The sequence below is a fragment of the Neomonachus schauinslandi genome, chromosome 3, assembly GCF_002201575.2.
Source record: "Neomonachus schauinslandi chromosome 3, ASM220157v2, whole genome shotgun sequence".
Lineage (NCBI taxonomy): Eukaryota > Metazoa > Chordata > Mammalia > Carnivora > Phocidae > Neomonachus > Neomonachus schauinslandi.
This window is the reverse complement of record NC_058405.1, coordinates 138,352,835-138,377,976: the sequence shown is the minus strand read 5'-3', so window position 1 is coordinate 138,377,976 and position 25,142 is coordinate 138,352,835. Positions and strand designations below refer to the sequence as shown.

Here is a 25,142-nt window from a genome sequence, read left to right as displayed (position 1 = left end):
AACCTGCTTGTTTTCTCCTCCTAACATGTTCGGCCCTGATTAACCTCCTTATAGAGCACTAAGTTTAGAAAAATAAACACTTAAAGCAAAATAGAGAATGACTGAAGTGCAGAGTGAAAAAAAGGGGAACAGAAGAATTATATTCAATTCATGAGTATATACCAGCCATGAGGTGAAATATCTACAGTGCCTAGAACCTCTCAGAATTACTCAGGTGTATATAAACTATCAGGAGTTAGGCCAGGGTAGAAAAGGGCCCAGGCAGGACAGATGGACCATATCTCATTGCAAAGTAACTTGTATGAACCCTCATCATTTAGGATTTAGGGTTTTTCAAATGAATCAAAAAAATTCTAGCATTATATCTTCTAACAAATTATTTTAAATAAGATTATTTTACATTTACTAAATTATTACATTAATTAAACAAATAATTTTAAATAAAGCAGTAACTACTTGAAATTAGTAGCACTTTAAGAATGGCAGTTTGGATTGGGGAAAAAGGAATAATTTCACTCTTGTAGTATAGTACAGGGACGGGACCTTTGAGGAGCCAGAGGGCAATCAAAACACTGAAAGGCTAAGCTGACAGAAAAGTACTCAAACTTTTGAGGGTGATAAATATGTTCATTATTTTGATTGGGGTGATATTTTCACAGGTGTAAACATATGCAAAACTCACCAAACTGTACACTCCAAATACGTGCAGTTTCCTGTATTTCAATTATACTTCAAAAAAGTTGTTAAAAAAAAAGGAGGCATAGGAGGGAGCCAACCAAACCTTGTCTATGGTTTGTGTCTAAAAGTGTGCCACTGAAAATCACTGCACGGTACTACCTTTGGCAGGCATGCAATAACACTAAGACACTAGGTTTTAAACACTAGCACCCGTGAGGTTTAACCAAACCTCAGTCTCCTCCCAGCTCCACCACAGTCTAGTCTGTCCTTCAACTCTAGGCATACTTGTAATGAAAATTGGAATCTTAAGGCCATTCAAGGAATGTTAACAGAAACTGGCAGCAAATGAACCTCAATGGCCTACGTATAGCTAGAGCAAACAGAAAATTAGAAACCTAGAATGAGGATATTACAGCAACAAACAGCAAGAACAGCAGGGCTGCTGACCTCAACTGCAGCCACCACTGGCAAATGGGTGAATTGCCAAAGTGATACCAAGGATTCCTACAGTCCTTTTTTATTTAATTTAATCAGGTTTTATATACTGTAAATAACAACCAAAGAATCACAGGCTACAGAATATTAATTTCAGAATATTAATTCTAATATCTCTAGAGAATATTAATTTTAGACTCACAATTCACTATACAACTCAGTTTACCAAATATGCTTCTCATTTCTATCAACTACCAAGTAAGCCATTGAGTGATTAAAGAGAGTCAAACTAAAATTCATAAATTGATAGGAAAGTTTATTTAAAAAAGAATGTAAGAGTATACTCATATATGCAAAATTACCTCTGTTTGTTCAAACACAGTCAGTGGGTCACTTATTCCCCTGTAGTTAAAGGCAAAGTAGAAATAGATGCATGCACCTGCATCATAAATCTGCGTCACCCTAAAAAACAAACAGACAATTTCCACAAGGCTTTAAGTTAAGTGAAATCAGATTTAACATCTAGAAATGTAAAGGTAAGATCATTTAATTTGCTTAAGCCATAATCTCATTCTCTACCCAGACTCTTAATTCCATGGAAGGAATGGAGATTGGCTGAAGGAAATACAGGAACTATTTGTACTATTTAAACAACTTTTTTTGGTAAGTCTGGATTATTAGCCAAAGAATTTAAAAAAATTAAAAACAATGTAAATGTTTCTCCAATTGGCCTGAAATAAACAAAAACCCCACCTCCTCAGAAGAGATTGGTTTTGTTTTGTTTTGTTACAAAGTATAGGGAAGTTAAAGAAGTCCCCAAACAGACTAGATGGGACTTGGTGATCCATTATAAGCCTCCTATACTTCCTCAAAGTCAACAGAAATAGGCATGAGAACTTAAACCTTGGAAACAAGAAAAATGTTCAAATACCAAAAATGATCAGGCTGGGTAAAATATAGCATCTTCACTAACTTCATATTAATAATTATTTAGAACTTTGGAAACAAATTGGATGATCAGACCAAATGCAGTGACATGGCTTTAAAATACTGTCCCTGAAGGTTTTATACTCTGGGCCCCATATGTGCGCATGTTGTATGTGTGTTTAAAAAAAGATACCCAGCACATTAGATTATTAAATCATATATATGATATATATCTGGGCTTTCAAAATGCAATTAGGTGAAGCATTTAAAAGAGGGCTAAGATAATCATAGTCAGATCTGTGAGTGCAATTTACAGAGGTTCCTACAAAGAATTTAATTTAACAGAAGGAGCAAATACAGAGGAAATACTCTTTTTACTACAACAATACAAAGAGAATCTAATCTAAAATTTTAATGGCCTTTTAGGCCAAATGTTAGGTGCCTCAGAACAGAAGAAATGAACTGTTTAACAATGCTACTGTCAATTTGCCAGCTGTGTGTTTCTTCTAGTGTTAATTCACACTCATAAAAAAGATCCCTTGAATGTTTACATTTTAAGTACCAGATTTACAAAGTTTAAGAAAAATTGGAGAACCATTTTAACTATGAGGGCACTATCATTTAGGAATAACCAAATTTAAATAAATTGAAAGGATACCTGAATGAAATGAGTTTACAGCAATTAGTAAAATATATATCACTCATATTTGAATCAATATCAATAAATAGAAAATGCAACTAAATATTAATAGAGCATTGCTACCTTCCAACAAATCCAGGATCTATACCACAGAGTTGTTTTCAATAGATAAGCAGGCTTCTAAAAGTTTCACTGATCAGTAACTCAAAGACAAAGCAAAAATAATAGTATAAATAATAAAAAAAATTTTTTGGAAAACCTCATTTTCGATCTACTTCAGAAACTGACTCATATCCACACCTTTTAATAGATTGATTCTATCATTTAAGACAAACACCAATCTCTTCCAAAATCATCTCGACAAGCGATAGCATGCCTGCCAAAGTCATTATATTATTCTTTAATTTCTAAAAAGTTTTTGGAGTTTTTTTCTTATGTTAGACTCACTGGCCAGGAATTCCTTCCTATAAAACTTCAGAAAATTTTGGGTTAGAATTTCTATTCCAGTATACAAAGTACATTTTAATAGAGAGAAATGAAATAAATGAACTCAATAAATGCACCCTACAGCTAGTTATTTCCCTTGTGATCTTTGATTTCCTTGACAGCTATAATTATTTCAAGGTAATTTTGGAATAACTTTTTTAAAAAACTCGTTTAAAAAGTGTATCTCACACACTCAACATTTACATTCAACACACAATAGCCTCCTTGGCCACAGTAATAAGCAGCTCAAATCAAACTAAACTAAAATCAAACTCTGGTTAAATGTTAGTTTTACCAAGTACGAGATATAAGAACTATATTTAAAACTCCTTACCAAAGCCATTCAAATAACTAGACTGCACATTCTAAATTTTGGTTTTATAAAATGATCACAGAAGCTGAGCATATAGGCTTTTACCAGAAAAACATTCTTTAAAAACCAGCTACTTAATAAATGACATATGTCAAATTTAGTCTACCTATAATACATAATAAAGAACCTTAGTTCTTTTGAGTTCCAAGACTTGTGCTATTACGGTAGGTGTCTGAGGCAGAATATTTTACTTCGCAATAACTTTCAGTAAGTAGTGGTTTGTCACAATGATATTCTCATAATGGAAGGGAAGAAGTCTAGAGAGATAAATGAGGAGGTGGGGAAGAAGGAGGAAGAGGGGATAAAATCTATTAAGTCGCTACTTGATAAAACAAAGGAATAAAAATTCTCAACTACAAAAAAATAGATTCCATTATTTAAAATGTTTCAAATTTTACTGGTAACAAATGACTTTTGGATTATTAGGCCTGATTTGCTTTCAGTATTATAGTAAGAGGCCTGATAGACCAGACTGTCAAAAGAATTAAGTATCAATTTGGGTTCATAATATAAACGAACACAAAATTTTTTCTTAGACTTTAAGATAAAAGACTTACTTTAAAAGACATCTCCAAATTAAAAGAGAGAGAGAGAGAGAGAGAAAGAGAGAAAGAGAGAAAGAGAGAAAGAAAGAAAGAAAGAAAGAAAGAAAGAAAGAAAGAAAGAAAGAGGAATACGTACATTCTTACACCTTTATTTGGAAAAGTTCTCTCCAAGATCAGTCACTAGGGCACCAGTAGGTTTACCAAGTTATAAGCTTTCTATTGTACAGAACAAGGCCCCTATTTTCCCTTCTTTTAGATATATCAAATGACCAGTCAATAATCTCTAAATTCACATTTTTAGCTTTTATGTTCTTGGATTCAACCCCGAATATATTTGTTCTAAAACATGTTAATAATACATATAGGTTCAGTACTTCCTGAAATGGTCTTCAAACCCTGACTCTCTCTCCCACACAGACGCAAAAAAAACACAATTTCGAGTAGATCCTTCTAGTTGACATGAACATTTAATGTATAAGATAGATGCTTTCCTCAGATCTCATGTTAGAATTTTGCTTTCTTACCCCAGCAAAAGCACAAAAATTTAGCAAGTTCTGAAAGATATCTGTCCCAATGGGGGCAATATGTAGAACTAAGAAACACAATCTGGTAGTAGGGAAGTACAAGATGAGGATATAAAAGATAGAAAAAAGAAAAAAATCAGAAGAGATAGCAGGCTGAAGAGTATAGAAATATTTCTAGTCTTGCAAAGCAAATATATGCAAATTATCATGCTATATTAAAATATCAAAGAGGACTTAACAATTGGATGCCTTCATGAGGAAGAAAAACAATACCCAAATTTCCCTCACTAGCACTAGTATAGGTTGTCTACCTCAATCTTCACGTAATGACCTCACAACAATACAATGGCATTCACAAAGCCCTTCACATGCTTTCACATTTCAGACTCACAAGCCTCATCAAGTAGACGGTATTACCACTGCCTTACTAATGATAAACTTTGAGCCCAAAGAGATTAAATTACTAATAAACAGCAGAACAGTGCCTTCACCCATCAGACACATGTAATGTTACAAAACAAAGAAATTTAAAAAGTAAACAGGAAGTTGTCATGGCCATATAGTTGGCCAGCAGGGCCTGGTTCTTGGAATAGGCTGAAATAGGCCCAGGTCTACCTTCCCAGGCTGAGATTAAGTGATTCCAGGCAAATCAGAACAAGCCTCATGCATAGAAATATACAGACATGGTGTTTTGGTGAGTATCTGTTGTTTTAAAGTCCTGCATCAGGTGCACTTAACAATAAAGATATTACATTATTTCCCAAATTACCTAATTTATAATTTTGCTTCTATTGTAATTTTTTGGTTTATTTCTATAATAAATATTGAGTTATATTCTTGAAAACCACACACACACTGGGCGCCTGGGTGGCTCAGTTGGTTAAGCGACTGCCTTCGGCTCAGGTCATGATCCTGGAGTCCCGGGATCGAGTCCCGCATCGGGCTCCCTGCTCGGCAGGGAGTCTGCTTCTCCCTCTGACCCTCCTCCCTCTCATGCTCTCTGTATCTCATTCTCTCTGTCTCAAATAAATAAATAAAATCTTTAAAAAAAAAAAAAAAAAAAAGAAAAGAAAAGAAAACCACACACACACACAGAAAAAAGGAGAGGCAGTAATGTAACCTAGAGTGTTTGGTAAATTTTAAAGCGCTAGATTACTACTGTATCATTTACTTTAAGAATCCCCTTCACATAATCTCCCCTAATTCCTCTTTATTCTCCATTCCAATTAATTCTATAACTTTATAGATAAGTCAAATGCTCAATTCAATCTTGATACATTTAATCTTCTGGTGTTTATACAGGTCTTTTAATAAGAAAAGATTAAATACAAAGTGCCCCTTCTCAAGAAAACCTCACTCTGGACTGCTGCTACCTAACAAAGAGGACAAGAGCTTCAGTTAACTTGCCACTATGGAAGATACAAGCCACAGGTGATGTTTTAAATTTAAATTATTTGAAATTAAATAAAACTTACAATTCAGTCCCACAGTCACATTTCACCAGCTCCACAGACCCATGTGGCCTGTGGCTACCATAACAGACAGGGCAGATAAAGAACAGTTCCACTGCTGTAGAAGGATCTATTGAAAGCAATGAGTTAATCTTCATTTGGATATTTTGCTCCACTCATTCCTTTATTCTATGCCCATTCATTGAATCAATAACTAATAAAGTGGTTAAAAATGCTTTTTGTCTATTGAAGAAAAAGCTATGTTGACTATGTATTAAATTATACTTTCTTGAATATAAATGTGATTTATAGTTTCAGTGAATGAAGAGGGAGTCCTTTACTTATTCCAGGAGCTCCAAGGTTTGGCTCTGCACTGTCATGCTGTCCCAGTAGGGTAGAAAGCTCACTTACAGAAAGGTATTCTACTCCTAAAGGGCTGAGGACTGCTCTAAAAACCTAGTGGTAGCTTTGCGTGGTGGCAGTATCGTAGCCAATGAGGTTTATCCGAGGCATGATTATTGCTAATTAAAATCCTAGTGGCACAACCCTAAGAAGGTGGCAAAAGGAAGTTTAGGAAAACTTGCTAACTGGAATAGATCGAAGATATTCCTCAGTTGGCAAATTATGTTTCTCCATTAAATAAAAAATGTGTTTGTTTGTCTGTTTGTTTTTCAGGATAAGTAGTATAAGAACAACAACAACTCACCTGCAGGTAGAAAGAGGAGCAAACTGAACACCCTTCTCTTTGCATTCCCTTGTTATTCGTTCTTTTACATTTCTACAGAGATCCACAACCCTAGAAGACATCATTGAACACAATATGAAGTTTTCAAATAAATTACAAAAATTTGAATAAATGCTAGTTAATCTGGCATCCTTCCATTCATAACTTCAAAGGAGTAAAGTTCTTTCTTTTTTGCCATAGGAAAGATATAAGTCAGAATACCACACTCAAGCCTGCTGAAGGTGGTTTCTTATATTTAGGCAAATCCAATTTCAAAATAAATTTAATTATAAGATTTTAAAAGCTTTAAAGAAAGCCATATCGAACATGTTAATGAAAATTCAATTCTGGGTTTATAGGAATACCAATCTGTGCCCATGTCTAAGACATTTCCCTTAATATAAAAATAATCAATAATCATGATGTTATACCAAATGTCCAGGAGCCTATTGTCAAGCACTGAGCTAAAATATAGTTCCGGGCGCCTGGGTGGCTCAGTCGTTTAAGCGACTGCCTTCGGCTCAGGTCATGATCCCAGGGTCCTGGGATCGAACCCTGCATTGGGCTCTCTGCTCAGCGGGGAGCCTGCTTCTGTGTGTTCCCTCTCTCGCTGTGTCTCTGTCAGATGAATAAATAAATCTTTAAAATAAATAAATAAATAAAATATAGTTCAACAAAGACTTACTGGACATGAACTATGTGTAAAGCTATGCTAGACTGATATTAAAAGTCAATGAAAACAGACAGGTAAGAAACAGTTCTTAAAGGGAAGAGGGAATTGATAATATTTAACAATATTAATCATTTTTTCTATATTTTAAATAAACTTTTTATTTGAAATAGTTTTAGATACAGAAAAGTCACAAAAACAGTACAAAGAGTTCCTCTTTCCCCAGTTTCCTCTAATGTTAACATATTATATTAACCATGACAGATTTGTCAAAACTAACTGACTTCAGGACATCACTATTAACTAAAACACAGACTATATTCATATTTCACCAAATTTCATTTTGACCACGAAATACTGTTGTTTTAAAATACAAAGGCATCTGATTTCTTTTGTTGTTTAGTTTTTGATATAATTTTTAAGGTCCTATTTTGGAGTGAAGGAGGTCTAATGGTGACGTATTCATATTTTGGGAACATGCTCAGGAAAAAGTTCTGAAATAGAAAACAGAGGTCAGTCAATGCTTCTAGGGTGGAGATCCAGAGACAAAAGATTTGACTGACAAAAGACTAATCTATTTTTTAATGTGAGCTGTAATATTTTGTTATTACTACATATTCCATTTCTTTTGGAAAATAAAACTCCTAGGGGACATATAAGTCATCTTATTCTCCAATTAACATTCTGGCTACATACTGACGCTGACTCTGTGTTTTAAACCTTGGTCTGTTTAGAATCAGGAGAACGGAAAAGGTAACAAAGAAACTCAAAAGGCTGGGCCATCTCTATTGTCTAAAGACTGATGTGACTGTGTGAGAACCAATTTGATAAAAACAGTCATTTACATGGATTATGCTTTATAAAACACATTAAAGTCACGTATATATTTCCAATAAGAACAAAGAATATACGTTAAAACATAAATATGGAATTTCAGTATTTTATTAGCTATTGTATTAGCATGTTAAATTTTCTTTTTTAAATATAGTATCTGCAAGTTTTATAAATTCTGATTTTACAAAACTGCTCTTAAGTTAAATTCTGCTTAATTCTATGAGAGTTGGAGGCAAACATGATTTATCAAGGTTATCTATACCTCATTTATGGAATGATAAGGATGTATGTTTTTAAAATACCTCTTGTAAAAGTATTTAGATTATTGGAATTTATTGTATCTTTATTTTGAAAATCCAACTTATAAAACAAATACTTTAAATATAAATAAAACCTTTAAGAGCTTTAAGAGCTATAGGCATTAATGAAGATTATAAATTTATAAACAATTTCTTTTTTTTTTTTTTAAAGATTTTATTTATTTATTTGACAGAGAGAGACACAGCGAGAGAGGGAACACAAGCAGGGGGAGTGGGAGAGGGAGAAGCAGGCTCCCCGCAGAGCAGGGAGCCCGATGTGGGACTCGATCCCAGGACCTGGGATCATGACCTGAGCCGAAGGCAGTCGCTCAACCGACTGAGCCACCCAGGCGCCCTATAAACAATTTCTTTATCATGACTAGAAAACAGTGTTACATAACAATAATAATCATAATCTACAGTAATAATGAGGAGGAGATGGGACAAAGAACATGTCTGAATGGTTAAAACCCTTAATCGGATACTTTCTAAAAATGATTTGCGGGCGCCTGAGTGGCTCAGTTGGTTAAGCTACTGCCTTCAGCTCAGGTCATGATCCTGGAGTCCCGGGATCGAGTCCCGCATCGGGCTCCCTGCTCAGCAGGAAGTCTGCTTCTCCCTCTGACGCTCCCCCATCTCATGCTCTCTCTGTCTCTCTCAAATAAATAAATAAAATCTTTAAAAAAAAAAAAAAATGATTTGCACAGAGGGAGTTCTGAAAGCATTCTCTCATAGAGCTTGTACGAAGTTCAGTCCATTTGGACCAATCATTCTATGGGAGAGAAAATTAACTGTGTATACTTTTAAATTCTTACCTGACCTATTAGCAAATTTAACCCTGTTGACCATTTCCTGCTTGAAAAAAATTTCCCTGGGCTTCTCTCACATCACTGGTTTCCCTCCAAATCCTCTAGATATTATTCTCTTTTGCTAGCTCTTGTTTGTATGCTCATCCCTTAAATTTTAGGATTCCCTGGAATTCTTTTTTAGGCCCTCTTTTTTTTTTTTACCTTCATCTATACTATCTATAAGGGTTTGTATCTACTCCCTTGGTTGTCATAAGTCTCATGCTAGTGTCTCCAAAATCTTTAAATCTCCAACTCAGACCTTCTAAACAGCTATTTTTATAGGCTGCATTCTTACACCATTCCAGAGTTCACTCATAGGACTCTATGCAGAATATTCATTGAGCACTTAACAGGTACAGTCATTTTGCTAGGGCCACTGAGAAACACACAAAAACTAGTAGACCAATAATCCCTTAAGAGACTTACACATGAAAAGGCCTAGCAACCTAATAATGTTTGAAAGTTGAAGACTCTGATCCCTTGGGTTTCTGCTAAACATTGTCTCTACCTAGCTAAATGTTTGAAAGAAAAAGCAAGTTGCTAAATGGGTAATGAGTAAATTTTATGTCAGGAATGTAGCTGCTTTCCGTTAATTTTATTTACAAAACTTCAGCTGACAATGTTGTTTTAAGTGAAAACAAACCAAATATATAACCCCGTATAAAACAGATATTGTCAGTGAGTCAAATATATAAAAATACACAAGAAAAAGATTTAAAAAGTGAAAAGATAGGGGGCGCCTGGGTGGCTCAGTCGTTAAACGTCTGCCTTTGGCTCGGGTAATGGTTCCAGGGTCCCGGGACTGAGCCCCGCATCAGGCTCTCTGCTCAGCGGGAAGCCTGCTTCTCCCTCTCCCACTCCCCCTGAGTTCCCTCTCTCGCTGTGTCTCCCTCTGTCAAATAAATAAATAAAAATCTTTAAAAAAAAAAAAAGTGAAAAGATAGTACGTGATTAGCTTCCACAGCTGCAAGAATAAAAAGACAAATGACAATCATCAATTAATAGTAACTGATGAAGAAATTCATAATGCTGAAGAAGTTAACACTACGCTAACCTACCTTCCCAAGCAAGGAAAAGTATAAAAGCCTAAAATGGTCTTTGAGACAACTATGAACAGCTACCAAATGATATTTGCTGTTCAAAAGTTCAGATGTCAATAGTTGATTTTTTAAGATTTATCCCCCTTGTTAAAATATAGCATCAACAATTGTGAATAACAGATTGGTACTATATATTTGATTAATTTTACAATGCATGGAATATGAACATCCATGCACCAAAAGTTATACCCATAGTAGATAAAGCAGAAAAGTATAAAGTTTTCTGCGGGAGGGGAGAAAAGAGGTTAGGGTAGAACAAAAATGTTAAGATATTAATATCTAGGAGGTGGATTCATGGGGATTTGTTATACCTTATTTACTTTATTGTAGATTTAAAATAATTTGTATATTTTATAAAGAAAAAGTAAAATGTAAGGCATACTAAAAAATGTACTAACAGTCTTTTTTTTTTTTTTTAAAGATTTTATTTATTTATTTGACAGAGAGAGAGACAGAGAGAGAGGGAACACAAGCAGGGGGAGCGGGAGAGGGAGAAGCAGGCTTCCCGCCGAGCAGGGAGCCCGATGCGGGGCTCAATCCCAGGACCCTGGGATCATGACCTGAGCTGAAGGCAGACGCTTAACGAACTGAGCCACCCAGGCACCCCTGTACTAACAGTCTTAAGAACTTTTATTACTGAGTTAACTCAAAAGTCCATTTTTAAAAAAATATTTTATTTATTTGACAGAGAGAGAGACAGTGAGAGCAGGAACATAACCAGGGGGAGTGGGAGAGCGAGAAGCAGGCTTCCTGCTGAGCAGGGAGCCCGATATGGGGCTCGATCCCAGGACCCTGGGATCATGACCTGAGCTGAAGGCCGATGCTTAACGACTGAGCCATCCAGGCACCCCTCAAAAGTACATTTTTAATAAAACCACTTCACATTGCTCATCAGTTTTTATTATCAATTCCCTAACCAATATCTGTATGTATATGTGTGTAATGCAAAAATAGAGGATGTAATTAATATCTTAAACGGGATTTCTTTTAGAAATCACTGAAATACAGGGCGCCTGGGTGGCTCAGTTGGTTAAGCGACTGCCTTCGGCTCAGGTCATGATCCTGGAGTCCCTGGATCGAGTCCCGCATCGGGCTTCCTGCTCGGCAGGGAGTCTGCTTCTCCCTCTGACCCTCCCCTCTCTCATGTGCTCTCTCTCATTCTCTCTCTCTCAAATAAATAAATAAAATCTTTAAAAAAAAAAAAAAAAGAAATCACTGAAATACAAGTTAAAATCTTACTTAATAATACCCATACAAATATCAAAAGCTAAATCATATGTTACAAAAGAAGGTTAACACTGGTTTTATAATTCTGGGGGACTTTTTAGAGAACATTCAAGCATATTAAGCACTTAAAAATTTAAACCATAGAAGCCAGTAAAACTATATAGTGACACTTCGGTGCTCAATAAGATTCTTTAAAATGTAGACTTCAGTAATATCTTTTCCTTCTATGGGACATAGACAAATCTGTCTCAAACCAAAAAAAAAAGGCTTGCAAATACGACAGTCTGATGAAGATATTAAGTTTTTAAAAGATTTATTTATTTTAGAGAGAGTGAGAGAGAGAGAGCGAGTGGAGGGGAGGGGCAGCGGGAGAGGGAAAGAGAGAATATCAAGCAGACTCCCCACTGAGCTAAGAGCTCGATGGGGGGGGCCCAAGCTCCTGACCTGAACTGAAATAGAGAGTCGGATGCTTAACTGACTGGACCACCCAGGCGCCCCAAAGATATTAATTTATATAAAAGTGCTTCTTTATAAAAATTTAAAAATTTGTATATTCATGCACAAAGTTACATTATTTCAGCAACTCCTATAGCGTATTTGAATAATATCAGGCTTTTTATTATATTTTACCTGTCCCAAGGAGCTGAAGTCTCGAAAGACTCTCCTAATACATAGTATTCCAAACCCAAGTCCTGTTAAAACATATATACAAAAATCAAGCAATTACAACAGGTGCAGAAGAATCGGTAATATTGTAATATTGCTAGTATTTCATATAATTTTTAGTATTACATGTTTCTAATGTAACCTCCACTGCTCTTTACTCTCCACTCCATAAAAGCACCAGAAAGTGGCCCTGAGAATGAGCTATAACCTTCAGGAGGACAGGAACTTTGTCTGTCTTATTGTCCGCTGTACCTTTGGCACCAGGCAGTGTGCCTGACACATGGTAGGAATTTAAATATTTCTTCAAGGAATGGAGTCTCTAAGAACCGTCTATGTACATGTAGAGGATACTAGAACAGATTTTTTAGTAGCCTGAACAGCAAATTAAACAACAAGAAAAAGTGGTCATCAGGATGGAAGGACTAGGACAACAGAGAAGTGAGGGGAGGGGAACTAAAAGAAGAAAGTATCTCTGTCCTGAAATCAACTTTTCTTTAAAAACAAATTAGAGCCCTTCTTTGTAGTAACTAAATAAAATAGGGTATCTGGAAGCACCTCTACTAGGAAAATATATTTTATAACACACAAGATATAATTCTTATTTGGTAAGTAATTTATAATAAAAATTTCTTTAACCAGAATACAATTCTGTTTTAATATCAAAACTGGAAAGAACAATTCATAAGCCACCACAGAAGTGAAAAGATAGGAAAGAAAATTTTATAAGTAGAAAAATCAATACATGTTAAGTTTTCACTTCTAGCAAAATGAATCACTTCAACTCTACCGTTGGTTGACAGGAAAAATCCCCAATTACTGATCTAAAATGTGTGGCTTTTCTCTTCTGCATTCATTTATGAAATTAACAGGTTAAAATTTAAGAAAATAATTTTATTCATTCAAAGTAAGAAAAAGTATGGTCTGCAACATAAACTGACGAGGGAAATACAAGATAACTTACTCGAATGTATGCAATGACATAGGTCAGCAAATAACCTCTCTGTCCATTATCTTCTCCAGCTGCCAACCCACTGTAAAGAACAAAGTGTCAATATATAGCATATATATTTATTAAAAATATATAATACTAACCAAACTAATATGACGCCCCAAGATAACTGCTTAATGGATTAACAAATATTACACTGCATCTCATTTTTATTTTAATCTAATTTACCATAAATGTATCAAAGAGCTGTCAAAAGAATAAGCTTGGATAACAAAAACCTAAAAATACTTTTAATATTTCAGTTTGGTCATTAATTTCAAACTTTCATCCATTAAACTAATAAAACTGACTCATATGAACTGAACTACTTCTACCCATACTGACAAAAGAACAGAGAATTAGCCATGAGAAACAAACTTAAATAAACTTTAATAAACTTCACAAGCATAATAAGATACTTAAAATACTCTTATTCATATATTCTTATCCATATATTCATGTGTCATTATAGTCTTTTTTTTTTTTTTAAGATTTTATTTATTTATTCATGAGAGACAAGAGAGAGAGAGGCAGAGGGAGAAGCAGGCTCCCAAGGAGCAGGGAGCCCGATGTGGGACTCGATCCCAGGACCCTGGGATCATGACCTGAGCCGAAGGCAGACGCTTAACCATCTGAGCCACCCAGGCGCCCATTATAGTCTTATTCACATATAAAGATATATGACTGACTACATCTTCCAAATACCAAGAAGTTTTTTGAATACTCATGCACACTGTATATGAAGTATTAGACAGAATGTTTATTTTATGAAACTTATAACTTAAATGAGACAAAACATACTTACACAGAAATACTGAAGTGTATGAAGCAACATATAGACAATTACAAGAAAACAGGTAAGGTTTTATTACCATGAACTATCCATTTCAATTTGAAAGTAGTTTTATCCACAGAAATTGTATTTGGTGATCTAGTTAGAACTAATCCCATATAACATGTAATTCAGTCCAAGTACTCTGCTTTGTGAAAGTCATTCTTATTTTAACAGACTATGAATGATTATTGATTTCTACTACCTTCAGTAAAGAGCTTTTAATTTTCCTTGTTTCCATCATCAGATAGAAATTAAATTTTAACTATTCTTTGTCAATTAAAGAAAACTTCCACAAACTCCCAAAGTACCCATGAAAAAAATCCCTCAATGAAACTAGATAGAAAGAAAAGTATATTTTCATGTGACTTTCTTGGGTCATAATGGATGATTAACTTCTCTGTCTCTCCGTTCAATCCCGTATTTACACTTCCTTGGTCTCAGGATACTGAGCCCTTAACCACGGTGTTGCCCAAGACTCAAATCTTGAGCCTCTGTTATTTGAGCTTCCTCTGGAAGAATCAATTTTCTTATTGCTTCAATTAACACCTTATAGTTAAGTTCTTCCTTCCCCTGAAGTTTTGCTTGGATTTAGCAGTAAGAAAATAATTTAGCATAGATATACCCTTGTGCTATATAAATACTGAAAGGCAATTTTAGGCTAGGATGTAAAGGCCAAATCAAATTTCCTTGGAATTATAGCTGCATATAAACAAATTAGTATCACCCAGAGAAGTGGCAAACACTTGATAGGAGCAGCTCTAGTCTAGAACCACTTGGGGGTGGGGTACAATAAAATGAAATGGGGGGTTGTTTGTATTACTAAATGTTAATGAGCAAAGAAGACAGAACTTAAGTCAAGCAGTTGAGAGTGAAAAGTAAGAAGAAATAATATAATTCTGGGTTGGATATATATGGGTTTGAGGTTAGGGGTAGGAAGTCAAATAAAGTTCCAAAACAAGAAGGAAACAAGTCAGAAAGTTGCTGTGGTAAATGTGTGGAGGAAAATATCTGAATCTATACCTTGGGTAGATATGAAGCAGAGTCAGACACTGAGTCCAAGAAAGAAAAAAAACACTACTGAGGTAGTAAATAGGAACAATTCATCTTGGGCCTAGTGGCAGAAAGAAAGGACAGTGAAGACTAGCAAAGGGTGCAAGAGACCTGCACTGGGAATCCTTGAGAAGGCACATTCTAAGCTGGTATTTGGTGAGAAGTAACAGGTATGGACATTTAGTAGGCCTATCTCTCTTATATCAGAATGAAAAAAGTCTTACTTTGCAGTCCCATGTCAAGCCATTTTTCTTTAGATCCTGTTCTAACATCTGGTGGGGGTGGGGAGATCTGCTCCACTATGGAATTCAGTGTGACAAACCACACTGAAACATGCATTTTCTTATCCAAAACAGGATGAAATTGATATCCATTCTAAATTCATAAACCCCAAAGGAGAAGAAAAGTCATTCTGGGCTTGCTTTTCTGAATCATAGGTTTCTCTGCAAATTTAGCTTTCTGTAACTTCGATCTCTCTCTCTTTTTTCTTTAGCTTTCAGAACTCTATCTTCTAGACAGAATTACCTTAAAATACAATATAAACAACAGTAGGGCATAGAAATTAAATGCTTCTAACTTGCCATTTTCACAGCAGCCACTCCAAAAAGGTATACTAAGATTCAAACTGCTTTATGGTAAAGTAGTAATATCCATCCCCTACTTCCTGCTCCCCTCCGCAAATTTCAAACATCAATTAACAAGTTTCTTAAACAAATTTAAACCTGTTTCATGAGAAAGAACTGGGAAGACTAATGAAAGAGGAATAAGAGACAATCTTTTTATATAAAAGAGCCATCTGGTGAACCTAATCACTCTCATGTTGAATTACATTAAACAACTTAAGCACACACTTTAAAAATAACAATAACACATTACCTTAAGTTCTATGGTAAATGTCAATACATCTGTCATGATTGCTAACAGGGAATGTTTGTTCTGTTTAGCTCTCAGAGAAGTTAAAGTATATTACTAGCAAACATAGATAAACAACCAAAGTATGATTATTCAACATTTGCCTATAATGTTCTATTGGATCATATGTGTTCAAAGGTATTAAACGGTGTTAGGGTGGGGGTGGAAGGCAAGGAGGAAAAATGGCTAGGATAACACATAAAAATGTTCTAAACTGTTGGGAGTACTTCATTAAAAACCATCAATTCAAAGCTAATGAGGTGGTAGGAACAGAAGATAAAACAAAAGAACAGAAAATAAAGGACAGATGAATAATGCCCTAATTCAAAGTAAAATACATGAGCTAAACTAACTCATGAAACTTTAGCAGAAATAAATTTAGTGCTGCTTTTTAGTTATGCATAAGAAATCATTCACTGGGGAACAAGGGTTGGCCAAGTGGCATCTTAAGTAAGGAAAATATCCCTGAATCTCTCAGTGATTAGAACAAAGAACTAGTGCCTAGAGAGAAACATGGAGAAAACCAGGACTTCTGCTAGAAAACCACATGAAGATATTTCCAAGTATCAAATCAAATCAAATCAAAACTAAAACAGCCCTAACTCATCTGCCTAATGACAGCCTGGACTGTGAATACTGAAGATTTCTACATCCAAATGAAGGAAACCAGGATGAAAGTACATAAGAAATTAATTATAACGTAACTAATAAGTAGCAAATAGTAATAGCCAAAAAAATGAGACCCCAATCAGAGTGTGAATTTTAATACTTTGCCCTTGCTTTAAATAGGTATCTCACTTACTATAACCTATTTTAATGGGTGAATTTGATTTTTTGTTTGCTATAAACAAATCACTGGAATTAACTCAATAGTTCTGGGGCTTCAGTATCAGTATCTAAAAAGACCTGGGTTCATCTTAAGGAAGTTCATTTTTAACTTTTAAGTTGTAAATGACTGGAATTACATGGGAAAAACAAGACAAATTACATGACAAGAGAGTTCATGACAGTTGGCAGCTCAACTTAAAACTGACAAAATGGCTCTGATAAATACCTAAAGATTAAAATACACTGTTTTAAGGGTGGCACAGCAGTTAGGCATAAATGAAACAGAATAAAAATTGTTAGGGAAAAATATTCAGTTTCCTTAATTCTTTCAACAAATGTTCAATCAAGCATCTAGTATATACCAGGCATCAGCAGTAATGTCCAAGAAAAGGCAGGTCATGCCTTATAAAAATTATGTCTTACCTCACATAAAAAGGCATTTTGCCATCATCCTACCGCCCCCCCCCATCCAACAAAAAATGTAGCACATTACTAACTACTAATGATTTTGCTGGCTACTCTGAATTGTAATTACACTTAAAGATATTACAAAGTGGAATTTCTGTGCATGTGTATCCATGTGTGGGGGTGTGTGTGTTGGAAGTAGGAGGAGGACCAGGGGACTGAGGTGAAACTAAGCAAATTTACCTTATTTATATAAAATGATTCAAATATTATAGCATGCATTTCCCTACAAGTGCTCCTGAATGATTCTGAAATCCCAATTAAATATTTAAATATATAAAAAACAATTTTTTAAAGTTCCAGCCTCTAATATTTAAGGTTAGAATAGAAATAAAAGAGTTAATTTAGATATAAAAGATTTTAATTTAAATCACCTTAATTGTTTCTAATACCATGGATTTTATGAAAAAAGTTTAAAAATCAAATTATATATAAACTCCACATAACTTAGAAACTAAAAAACAGGTACATGTACATTTCAAAAATAAATTCAGAGATTAACCTGAAATCCAAGCCTTTTGGTTATTAACTGAATTTTTATAGCACAATTACTCTTAACTAATTTAGTTAAAAAATCAGTAATTCCCAAAAAAGGTACCGTGAAAGAGAAAAAGTGAAAGATAATGAATTTCATCTTTTGCTAAAGAAATTAAATTCCACTTGCCAATTTCAGAATAAGGTAAGAATAAAATTGAGAGGCTAATTTGCTATACTCAAAAACAGTACAAAAGTAAACTAAAAATTAAGCCCAAGATTAGATCTTTTTCTAAGAATTCTACTTTTTAACACTAAGTTCAGAAAATCCTAAAAATAAAGAACTGAATATCGTATGTGAGAAAAATACATAAAAGTGGGGCATTCTGAAACACAAGGCTACAAAGCAAGTGCCCATTTGTTCTCATAAATAGCAAAAAAGGGAAATTAAATATTTACAAAGAACTCAGATTAAGCATAATGTATACTTTAAGCTCTGAAATTAAAAAAAAGTAAACTGGTATCCAGAAACTTTAGTTTAAGTACCTAGAAAGGAAAGGAAAAAATGTAGTCCTGATAAATGGCATTTTCACTATAGTTCTCATTGATCAGTCTCATAATCCATCACGTAGACAGAAAGAAACCACCCAATCATTATTCAGTTGGTTATAGATGTGAAATGTTTTCCGTTTCTTTATACCAGCACAAAACAGTAAGTGACAAGGGGTGGAGTATAGATAATTTATCAAATTCTTTTGTTTAAAAAATTTCCTTTTAAAAACATACTAATAACATGTTTTATACAAATACACAATTACCACTAAATAGTAAGAGGACTATGAATTTTTCATATTTTACTCTAGTACAACAAAAGCAAATATTATAAAATTAGCATTAATGTAATAATACAATAAATATTTAATATATATATGATCACAAATTTTGGAAGTAAACCAATACAACATTTTAAGTGGACTATCATATATTGCTACAAATTTAATACTTTAAAGGGTATTAACAACTGCTTGCAGATACCAGAATTTTAGATTAACATTCTCTTGGCATTATAAACTAAAGCCATACCCAAATTTTGCAGCAATGTCATACACTTGTTTTTCATGTTGAAGAACCTTCTCACGGTCCCCCTCAAACAGTAATGTAGCGACAGTTAGCTGATTTGGATCAAATCCTTTAAACTACAAAAAAAAAAAAAAATTATTACAGATAAGTCTTATCCTATAAAACAGGAAATCAAAATACATTTTGCTCATATTTCCTTCTGATCTGGGCTCAAACATACCAACTCTTTAAAATTGAGCTTTGGAATTTTACATGTGAATCAAAAAGAATGTTTAATGCACCTATTCAGGTTGTTACAAATAACAAAACTACAGAAAAATACTTAATTTCAAAGTATGCCATGGTGTCAATTGTAATGACATATTGGTAAGTAATACAACAAAGAACTTGTAAGAATTATAACTGCAATAAAGCAGCAAATAAAAATACCAAATGATAGAATATAATGAATTAGCAAAATGTAGGGTGAGAAAAAGGTAAAAAAATAACAGCATCCTTACATACCAACAATAACTTATTAAATAACATTTTCAAAGGAGATCTTACATATATAATTAAAATATCTAAGAATAACCGTAAAAGGAAATATGCAACCTCATTAGGAAAACATGTCTAAAAATAGATTATAAAGACATATGTTCTAGAATGCCTCAACTAAGTATATAAATGTCAATTCTTGCTCAAATTAATATACAGATTCATTCCAATTCTGACAGAAAACTTAGGGGCGCCTGGGTGGCTCAGTCATTAGGCATCTGTCTTCGGCTCAGGTCATGATCCCAGGGTCCTGGGATCGAACCCCACATCGGGCTCCCTGCTCCGCAGGAAGCCTGCTTCTCCCTCTCCCACTCCCCCTGCTTGTGTTCCCTCTTTCGCTGTGTCTCTCTGTCAGAAAATAAACAAAATCTTAAAAAAAAAAAAAAAAAAAGAAAACTTAATGGACTTCCTAAGATGGTGAAGAGTTTCTAAAATTTTTCTAGGTTGATAAACAGGTAGGTTATGATGGATAACAAGGAAAATTCTAAGAAACAAGAACTAGAATTATAGCAATTAAATCCATTTAATTTTCCAAGAACAAAAACTCATTTAAAAAAGTGATAACTTTTTAAAATTCAATTTATTTAAACTAGAAAAAGTAAAAACAGTTCACGCTCTCCTTCCACCCCTCAACCCCTAAAAACAAAAAAAGTTCACCTTCTTCTCCCACCCCTCACCCCGTCTCTGGCAGTTACCAGTCTGTTCTCTGTATCTATAAGCTTAGTTTTTTTAATGTTTTTTTTTAAATATTTTTTTTCTAGACTGCACATATAAGAGAGATCATACAATATGTGATACATTAAAATGGAGTCTACATCTTGAGTCAGTATTTCAGAAGATGTCTCAGACACGGCAAGTCCATGTAAGAGAAGCAGGGATTAGTTAGCTAATGGTGCTGCCACAACTGGTTAGCTACTGGGGCAGCGGAAGGTGAAGATTAATTTAGAGCTTTATCTCACATCATAAAATTGAAATAAATTCAAATAGTAATAAAGATAAAAATTTTTAAATTCCGATTTTACAAAAAAAAGCAAGAGAGAGAAGAAATGGTCCCAGCTTAGAAATGATTAAATAATCACAGGAAAAGATACAAAATTTTGAAACCTTTGCACCAAAAAGAAAAACTCTTATTAAAAAGGGAGTCACCTAAATAAATAAAGGGAGTCACCTGACTCAAAAAATTATTCACAACATTTATGACAAAGACATGTAATAATCCCATTATTCAAAGGGTACATGAAAAGTACCAAGGAAAAATACCACGAAGCTGGCACCCCTGGCAAAATAACCATACTCAACTAATACACACAAAAACTGTATCTAGGAAATACGGGGAAATGATGGGTCTCACTGGAATTTCAATGAGAAACATTACCTAAAATAAAGTACTACTTTCCCCCCTAGATTCAGTACATTTGAAACATAACAGAACACAACATTTGTTGTGTTTTTGTTCCATAGCAAGGATGGAACAAAGAAACAGCACCTGTATGTCCCTAGGGATAGTGCAAGCTGGCATAATCCTTTAAGAAAGGAATTCAGCAAAGATTTTTTAAAAATCCATACTCTTATTTCACTAGATATAGATATCTAATACAAAAAAAAAAAATCAAACTATAAAAAATCTGACATGCATGAAACTGTTTAATGTAATGTTATTTTTAGGAACTTCAAATCTGGGAAAAAATTAAAATTTCTGAAATTAAATGCATAACTTATTACTTGATAAAATATTTATTCCAACATGAAAAATAATAATTAAGAAATGTACACAGCACCATGAAAAAACATCCTTGATAATACGTATGTATGAGGGGGGAGAAGGCAGAAAACAAAATTAATATCATAAGCATTAAAAATTTTAGCATTTTATAAAAATTCTTACCTTTGTAATATAAAACTTCTTTAAGCCATCCAAAAATGATGTGAAAATAGAGGAAACCTGAGGTTTAAGAGCATGACCTAAGAAGAAAAAAGTTCATAATTTAAATAGCAAATTCTGTTTTTCAAAAGATTAAGAAGCTAGTTTAATTTAGTATCCTAAAAAAGTGAATGTTTCATTTCTCCAATTTTTTAAATCTTCCTATGTTGTATATATAGCATACTGATATTAAGATCTACATCTTTTAACTTTATCTTTTCAAAAGTCACAACTTTCTGTTTACAAAACCTCTCTTGTTTCTTTTTTAACTCAAATGACTATATGTAATTAATACTACATATAGTTTAGGTTATCTTTCAATAGTATAGTTTATACATAGTAAAATCACTTCATTAATTTTTATTTCATTAAGAACACCCAACGGTGGCTGAGTTTACTTTTATTTTTTTTAATTATGCAGAAACCATTCAGAACTATAACCAAATATGCAGTCAATGCCAAGTTTAAGGTTGTTTCTTAATTAATTCTTAATTCTTCCAGAATTCTTGGCATAAAACTAGTAACTGCTTCCTTAATCACACCCAGGGAGTTAAAATTGCCAAAACAACATAAACGGTGTCTCAGAGTCTGTTAAATTAACATCTTTGCCTGTGGATTGAGCTTAATTGAGTGAAAGTCTTTTACTGTTTTCTCATTGTTTTTAGAGTAACAACTTCTTAACTCCCATGACTGTTAGATTAAGAGTCATACATCTGCCCTTAGTGCTATATGCCCAATTCAGAAAAATGGGCATACCATTTATATAGAATTTTTACAAAGAATTTTAAAGTCTCTAGTAAATCTGAAATTATCTCTAAATAAAAATTTTATTTTTTAAAAACAGCTTTAAGATTTTGGGATGTTGTTTTTGTTTGTTTGGTTTTTTTAAAGCATGGATCCCTTCTTTAAAATAGGTGCAAATGAGTTTCTTTGGTGGGGAGGCGGGAGATGACTTGTAGTCCTTTCTTTTTTTTTATTCATCTTTTTTTTTTTTAAGTTCGAATCTGAATCTGTAATACTTATTACATTTTTACTGACTATAATAGGAAACTGTGACACAAAAGACCAAGTAACATAGTCTTAACCAGAGGTTAAGAGTTAGATATCAATGCTATAACTGAACAAAACAAAAAACAACAAAAATGACAGGCAAATTAGATAGAGATCAACCCAGCAATCTTTTCAAGTTCCTGGATCACATGTTTGGGAAATTTTTTTTCTTTTACTGTACCCTGTCAAAAATGCTTCTCCAGCATAATCAGTGCCTTAAAAAAATACCATTTCTAGACAGTATAAATTTAGAAATAACATACCATCAAAATACTCACTTCCTGTCCCAATTGGAATTTATCCTACTTTAATAATTGGAAATAAATAAACATAAATGTGTGAGTGTATTAGTCATGTTCTTGCAAGAAACTAAAATCATCTGTTCCTCATACAAGCCTTCTGATCCACACATCTTTACATATTGCAGGAGGAGACTCCAAATGTCACTACACTGATGTGAAATAATCCTTAAGGGTCTATGTTCATCTTAACACATGGAAATTTATTTGCACGATTTCCATTAACACTAGTGGGACTTAGTCACATATATCCCAAATACGGAGTTGACATGATAGCTTTGAAGAATAATTATCCTAAAAGCGATACTAACTTTAAGTGCGTCAAGCATTTAGCATTAGGTGAATACCTAAGAGGATATTATTTTTTTTATTTTTAAATTAATGTTGCCTTTCAAAATAATTACATTCTAAATGTATTCTGGCTACTGTGTTTTGTATTTTTTGCTAAATAAAGGAACTAAGTTTTCAAATTTACTAGCTGAACAGTCTTATTAGTAAATTTGGTGCTGTTACAGTGTCATCTTAAACATTTTTAATTATTTAATAAATATCTACATTTCAAAGAATTGATCTCAAACGGTGGGAAAAGTCTTGGGCCTTGGAGTCAGACAGATTTGGGTTCAACCCCGGCTTTACCACATACGACCTGTGGGCTTTGGCTGAAATGTCTAGCCTTTGAGTCATTTGTAAACTGGGAGTACCACTTTCGGAAACAGTTGTGAGGAGTATTGGATAAACTGTGCTTTTGATAGTGTGCTTGATACTCTACTATGTACTATTCAAGATTTGTTCACCCTCTTTTGCTGAGTAGATGATTAAGTCAATCAACAGCAGTGTCTATCATAGGACAGGTGCAGGAGATATAAAAATGAATAAGAAACATCCCCTAAATTTGACAAACTTTAGTTTTTCAGAGGAAATCTACAGATCATTTCAATATACTCAATGATATATATCATTTCAATATACTTAAAACATATCATTTCAAAGATGCCTGGCTGGCTCAGTCTGTTAAGCATTTGCCTTTGGCTCAGGGCATGATCCCAAGGGTTCTGGGATCGAGCCCCGCATCAGGCTCCCTGCTCAGTGAGGAGCCTGCTTCTCCCTCTCTCTCTGCCTGCTGCTCCCCCTGCTTGTGTTCTCTCTCTCTGTCAAATAAATAAATAAAATATTTAAAAAACCCATATCATTTCAATATAATGAATTAAAGGGTTGCATCAGAGGTAGGAGTGAAATTTAAAATATTAACATTTAATAATAAGGCTTGTGCTTTGTTAACAACCAATATGGTACAAACACTGCCAATCAGCCATATGGCTAGTAAAATGTCCTAGACATCCCTTGCTGTGCTAAGCGCTATTCTTTAGTTGCTTGATCATGGAGCCATGGCAGGATATATAGATGGAAAGGCTTCAACAGGTAGTGAGAAATCAAAAAGGTTATAGACAGCCAATAAGCAGAATCAGATCTGTCTTTTCAAAGAATCACTTTGATGGCTATGTAAAGGGTGGCTATGAAAAGAGTGGAAAGAAGAGATACAGTCCAGACTAGAGACGGTAGAACCTGCCTTAGACTATGTTCCTAGTTATAGCAATGAGAATGTGGAACAGGAACGAAAGATGGCCTGAAGGACCTTTTCTTTAAACCTTCATTTTAAATTGTTAAAATCCCAATTATAAATAAAATCTAGTCAAATCATAGTTAATTTTACAAAGATGTCTAGGTCTAACATAAGTCACTATAATAACAGCATATATAAATAGATAACACAACATTATTAATCAGATACATGGCTCTCTTAAGGCCTAGAACTCTAAATGCAGGCCAAAATACACAAAAGGCTTCATTACTTAGCTTAAGCATGACCCTCCTTTAAGAAGCCTTTCCTGACTCCCCATGTCAACATGCAGCAAAATCCAGCAGGCTCAACCAGTCCTTCATTTGCACCCCAGGGTACTCTTATTTCACAACACCTGCAACAATCCTGCACTCATTCTTTTATGTAATTGTCTGTCCTCATTAAACTGAGAGCTTCCTGCAGGACAGGAACTATGACATTCATCTTCCTACCTCTTCATTCAGTACTATTCCTGGCAGGTAACAGCTGTTTCACAAATTTTGTGGCTTCATGAGCAGTTTTTAAAATGACCATTCCTTACTTACCAAACTGAAACTGTTGGTTGTCCATGAGGCGGATAGATGCAGGAGCACATCTCTGTTTAAAAAAGAAAAAAATGTGATACAAATTTAATACTGTAAAGAAGCTAGACAGATAG

At 34.1% G+C, this 25,142-nt stretch overlaps 1 protein-coding gene and 1 pseudogene across 1 annotated transcript in view; one reads left to right on the top strand and one right to left on the bottom strand.

Annotated features, from left to right (window-relative positions):
- The window catches only part of AGPS (alkylglycerone phosphate synthase), a 145,866-nt gene that overhangs the window by 23,157 nt on the left and 97,567 nt on the right, over positions 1-25,142 (bottom strand). The window contains exons 12-18 of the mRNA XM_021702821.2: positions 25,030-25,081; positions 21,482-21,558; positions 19,063-19,175; positions 13,389-13,458; positions 12,392-12,453; positions 6,766-6,855; positions 1,476-1,575 (exon numbers count right to left, since the gene is read on the bottom strand). Of these exons, the coding sequence (XP_021558496.1) occupies positions 1,476-1,575; positions 6,766-6,855; positions 12,392-12,453; positions 13,389-13,458; positions 19,063-19,175; positions 21,482-21,558; positions 25,030-25,081 (564 nt within the window). The remainder of the gene's footprint in view (positions 1-1,475; positions 1,576-6,765; positions 6,856-12,391; positions 12,454-13,388; positions 13,459-19,062; positions 19,176-21,481; positions 21,559-25,029; positions 25,082-25,142) is intronic.
- LOC123324367 lies at positions 6,524-6,650 on the top strand (annotated as a pseudogene).